The sequence below is a fragment of the Octodon degus genome, unplaced genomic scaffold (assembly GCF_000260255.1).
Source record: "Octodon degus isolate 3935 unplaced genomic scaffold, OctDeg1.0 scaffold01820, whole genome shotgun sequence".
Classification (NCBI taxonomy): domain Eukaryota; kingdom Metazoa; phylum Chordata; class Mammalia; order Rodentia; family Octodontidae; genus Octodon; species Octodon degus.
In genome coordinates, this window is record NW_004526396.1 from 579 (window position 1) to 6,514 (window position 5,936).

General features: G+C 40.3%; 1 protein-coding gene across 1 annotated transcript; it reads right to left on the reverse strand.

Annotated features, from left to right (window-relative positions):
* Nucleotides 1–2,695: 2,695 nt before the first annotated feature.
* Nucleotides 2,696–4,971, reverse strand: LOC101580634 (disintegrin and metalloproteinase domain-containing protein 20-like). The gene has a single exon (XM_004648789.2). It carries the CDS (start codon nt 4,969–4,971, stop codon nt 2,740–2,742), a length of 2,232 nt encoding a protein of 743 aa, XP_004648846.1. The 3' UTR covers nt 2,696–2,739.
* Between the last annotated feature and the right edge of the window lie 965 nt (nt 4,972–5,936).

Here is a 5,936-nt window from a genome sequence, read left to right on the forward strand (position 1 = left end):
AAAACGTGACCGAGGTCTATCACCATGCACTAAACTAAAGTCAAAATGGATTAAAGATCTAAACATTAAAGCAGAGACACTAAATCTCCTGGAAGAGAAAGTAGGAGGAACTCTTGAAGACATAGGGGTAGGCAAAGAGTTCATGGACAGAAATCAAATTGCACGGGTAACAGTTGAAAGAATTAACAACTGGGACCTACTGTTACTGAGAAGTTTTTTCATGTCAAAAGAAATTACCATCAAAGTGAAAAGGCAACCTACAAATTTGAAAAAAATCATGACAAATAAGTACTCAGAGAAAGGTCTGCTGTCTAGAATCTATAAAGAACTAAAAAACTCTAGGGCCCCAAAATTTAAAGACCCAATCCAGAAATGGGCATCTGAGATGAACACACACTTCTCAGAGGAAGAAATTAAAGAAGCGAATAAATATATGAAAAAATGCTCCACATCACTAGCCATTGTGAAATGCAAATTAAAACCACATTGAGATATCATCTCACCCCAGAAAGAATGGCTATCATAAAGAAATCACCCAACAACAAATGTTGGAGAGGCTGTGGGGAAAAAGGAACCCTTCTCCACTGTTGGTGGGAATGTAGACTGTTGCAACCATTATAAAAATCAATGTGGAAACACCTTAGAAAACTTGGACTGGAAATCCCATTTAAACCAGCTATTTCTCTACTGGGAATTTTCCCGGAGGATCTGAAAATATATCATAGTGATATATGTGTGCCTATGTTTATAGCAGCACAATTTGTGATAGCCAAATCTTGGAAACGACCAGGATGCCCATCACCTGAGGAATGGATGAAAAAGATGTGGTATTTTTATACAATGGAGTATTACTCAGCTATAAAGAATGATAAACTCAAAGCCTTTATATAGAAGTAGATGCCACTTGAAGATATACTCATAAGTGAAATAAACCAGACACTCGTGTAAATATCGTATAGTTTCCCTAGTATAAGAACTCAAAAGAAGAAATACAAATAGAAAGGTATAATACAAGTAAAAGGAAAGCAGGAACTCGAGGACTACCTAATCAAGAGAGGGAAAGGAGAAGAGCTAGGAAACATGACAATGACAAGCCATACAGTTATATGTAGATGGGCAAGGCAATGATCCTGAGAATCTCCAGAAGATTTTTGAATCTAGAAGTTAATTGGAAAGATTCTCACCCTGACTTACTATATATACTGACACCTGTGAATTAAGCAACTGCACTGAAGATGGCAATTTGTAATAGTAAGTTCATGCTTGTAGTGCCTGTCATTCTGGTCTTCTGAATACGAGCTGCTTGTCATGACATGCCAGTTGCTGCTGTGCTGTCTCTCAGGCAGATGAATGTTCAAAAAGAAGAGGGTGGTGAATGAAGGCAGGAGACAGGAAAAGGAATGTTGAGGGTCTGTCCTGCTTCAAGGTTGTATACGGTTAGATTTTTGGACTTACCTGTAAACATAAAAATTATATAATTCTTTATGCCTATTTTAAAAATATATTGTAATTTTTAAATGTTTTTTCATCATGTTCTGTAAGGAGTTTAAGTTCAACATATAAATACTTGATGGAAAATACCTGTTCCATGTTATGCCTATGATGATTGATATTTAGACAGTTCAGTTAAACCCACCTGCATATGTTGTAGGGTAATAATAAGCTTCTCTTCTGGAGGGTTAACAACCTAAGTTTGCAGACTAAAAATTAGAGAAAAAGAAGGACTGCAAAGACAGTCAACATTTTGGCCCTAGCCTTTCAAAGTCAGTGAAATCTCATGACATAGGAAACCTATACTGTAATATCATGTATCTCAGTTTTCTCTCAAATTTTCTGATCAAGGAAATTATGGGGCCCAGAGGAACATGAGTGATGATGTAAAGTGTGCTTAAGGAGAATCACATGGAGAGAAAACAGTCTCTCAGGCTTTCACAGAGAGCAAATTGGTCAAGCAATGGCCGTGATTCATCCACGTAGCTTACACTGACAAAGGATCTATAAACTGCAGTGCAGGATTTCAGGATAATTCCTGAGAGGTCTTGAGAGACCTTATCAGATACAAAAGTTACATTTCTTGTTATATAGGTGTTGCTTTTTCTTGTTAATAACCATCCAGCAGAAAGTGAATTATAAGTGTGAAGCCATGTTGGTACGCTGGGCTGTAAAATGGTCCGGTCAACAACTTCTGACATTGTCAATTGTGCAGATGACACACTACTGTTATGGACTATTGGGCTATATTGGAATATTTTACTTAATTCACATACCTACAATAATTAAATACAATGGAATACCTTTTCTGACAAAACTAAACAAAAAAGGGGATACAAATGAATAAGCATTTTGAATCTGTATATACAAAATAGTTAGGATAGATATATAGCTACTTTCTCTTAATTCAATGAGAAGAAGGATTTGTATTAATAGTGTTTGGACAGGATATTATGTCAGCCTCTTGTACTATGAATAACCACTAAGATAACACTATGCAATTTATTAGTTATTGAAACTCTCCTACTTATAAGAATTGAAATTCTCTCATAGCTACTTGTTTTTCAATAAAATTATTTAAGAAAATAATAAATAATAAAACATAATTTAACACACAGAAACACATTTTTGTTTCCTCAAGATTTTATTTCAGAGCAAGAACATCAGAATCCATAGAGGGATCTTTAATCTTCTCTTACAATAAGGGCCACTGTGTTGTCCTTCAGTGTAGCTCCCATTGAGTGAGGTTTAATCAGATTCAGTTTCATATTCATCATGGTATACTTTCTTTTCTATAGCTCTTTTTGCTTTTGTAAGTCCACCAATAACAACTGAAGCCAGGAAAAGACCAAACCTGACAATAAATAGAACTAATATCTTGTCCATGGTGATGTTTATTTTGGCTCTAAGACCTTCTTCTACGTCAGGTGGAGGGCCACTATCCACACTGCCACCAAATCCTGGTGCCCCACAGTCTGGTGGTTTGAAGCCACGTATACAGTGGCAATGTTTTAGATTATTGCACACTCCTCTGTAGTTGCATGTCTGCACATCACAGTCAAAACCCATATCTTGATGAAAAGTGCAATTCTGTCGACGACAGAATTTTCCTGGGCCACAGGTTGCACCATCTACTACAAGTCCCATTTCTGGTAACTCCGTCCCTTGGTGTACATCATATCCAAAGCAGTGTATCTGTTTAGCTCCCTGTACTATTATATCATGAAATGTGGTGTGTTCGCCTCCTCCCGGAACTGCTTCAGGATGGCTACAATGCAATATTCCACAAAGAACATCATCAGCTTCACATTTCGTAGGTCTAACTCCTGCTCTTTGCCAACTAAGTCCACAGTTTCCAAAGCGGTCACCAATTATATTCAATTTTTCATAGCATGATGAAGGAGCATCCTTTACTTGGAATCCAAAGAGAGCTTGACATTGTAAATCGCGGTCACTGCAGTTTCCTCTCATACAAACAGCTTCTGGTGAACATGGGGTTCCATCTTGGATATAGAAGTCATCGGGGCATATTTCATTTTTCCCACTACAGTATTCTGGCAGATCACAAATACCATTCGGATCTCGGCATAGAGTTCCAGGATGTGCATATTTACATTTCCTACAGCAAGGCTCCATGTCACACACAGCACCAACGTTGTAAATACAATTGGTTCCACAGCACTTACTTGAGGCACATTGTTTCAAAGACCCGCAGTCACATTCCTCATTGTTATTTATTATCCAGTCTCCACAACGAGGAGCTACATAAGGAAAATTATTGTACGGAGGATAATGCAAGCTCAAGCAAGGGTCCCAACCATGAATCTTGCTGTGTAGGACTTCCTTAGAACAATTGCTGACTGAATCATGAAGACCAGGTGCAGAAGTCATGAGACAATAGTTTCTTCGAAAACAGACACAACCAGCCCAGTCATGCACCATCCCTATGTTATGACCTAATGCATGAGCTGCTATTGTTGAAGCCAGAAACAGGTGATACCTTGATACATACACATATAATACACCCCAATTGGGGTTACATATACCTGCATTGTTAGATATATAAGACCCCCCTCCTATTTTATGTCCTGTGAAAAGCACTGAAGTAGAATGAGGAATAAGATCATACCATGAATGTAGTTTCCATAAACCAAACTGATTTATTGACTGTCCACCTCTGCCTAAATTCACTGGATCAGCCCCTTGCCATATACACAAAACACGTATGAGTATATTTAAGCCTATTGGTCGAAAAATGCTATGTATGATGTTGTTCATAATAACGACATTCTCTACAATACGAGTATTGTTTCTGTTCATCATCCAGAGTGAGTTACTTACTGTATAATGAATATGTGCCCGTTTTCGATGTACCCGCCACAGATAGGGAGGGGCAGCTCTTGGACTTTCTGCAAGTTTTACCTCTTCAAGTATTTGATTTGCCTCACCATCTGTAATGTTACACCTTTCTTCTTCCTCTGACACATATTCTGACACAAGCTGAGAAACTATATGCTCAAATTTGGAAGAAGATCGTAGTGGCTTGATTTCATAAGTAAAGTCATCCACCTGCAGCATGCCGCGCAGACCTCCAGAGCAGGTGTCCAGCGTGGCTGCGGAGCCAGGAACCCCCTCCAGGTAGCTGTAGTAGTAACAGTCTCGAGAGACAAAGGGGTAGTCCTCCTGCATGGCCCCTTGGTCATTGTTGGTAAGAACAGGGAAGTGTTCCGGCAGCAAGTTCTTCTTGAGCTTCATGTGGATCACGTGCCTCTGGCCGCGGAAGCGCATGCTGTAGGAGAGCTGGTCTGGCGTCTTGCTTCCATCCATTCTGTGGGGCACCTTCCTGGGGATAACAACTTCTGAGGAGGTGAAGCGCCACCTTGGTGGGTCTTGGGAACAGCAGATGGGGGACAGCACTGCCCAGATCGCAGACAGGCACAGAGCACCTGGCAGGAGGTTCTGGGCCCCGGAAGCCCCCATGAGTAAGGGAGCTTGGGCCCATGCAGTGTGGTCAAGCAGGAGGCAGGCAAGACTGCCCCCCAAACAGGAGCTTTTTGCTGGCCTGTTTTGTGGAGAGCACAATGAGTTGTAGGCTTGGCCAATGGAAGGGCAGGGCTGTAGGCTTGGCCAATGGAAGGGCAGGGCTGGACTATTACACAACAATGCTGTGGGTCAGGGAGCTGGTGACTGTGAGGTGGCATTGAGGAAAGGGGAACATAGGGGCTACTCATTAAAGTGGTGTACACCTGGCCTGAAATGGCTCCATATCTGAGTAGAAGCCTATGTGGAGGAAGAAAGAGTAGAACTGATTCAATTTTGGGACTGTTAGGACTCTGTTTTCAAATTAAAGTGAGGCTGTGCTTACCAGGCAATTAAAAATAGACTTATGAACAATAGGGAAGTCATAAGTAGGGGAAGAATAAGTAGGCTTTGCAGAATTTTATGACAGATATGACTTTTTTCTTACTCCCATGAGATGAAGATCCAGCATGTCATAAAGATGAACCTGAAATGGTACTAAAAGTTTAGGAGGATGCAGATTTTTCCAGCAAAGTGGAGAGTTTATGATTTGAATGGAATTTGGGTGATGACTGAGGGAATGTTAATTTCAGCTGTTGTTGGAGTCAAGTTCAGCTGTCAGGAAAAGAAAAACATCCACATCCAGGTTGACCTTGTCCCTTGCCTTGTTCAGTGATTCTAGACGAAGTGATTGTGTGCATAGTCTCATCCGTGTTCATAGGCACGAATCTTAATTTTCTTTTACAGACTGGAAGCAAAGAAGTGGTCTTTGATGGGCGAGTGGTTAGCAAAATGTATTTGTTCAGTGAGATGATCCTTAGTAATGACATGGTATCCTTCTGATTGGTGCAAGAGCACTGACGAATCTCAAGTGTATTATGAGTAGAGAAGGAATCTAGACCAAACAGAGCTCTGAATGCACAGTC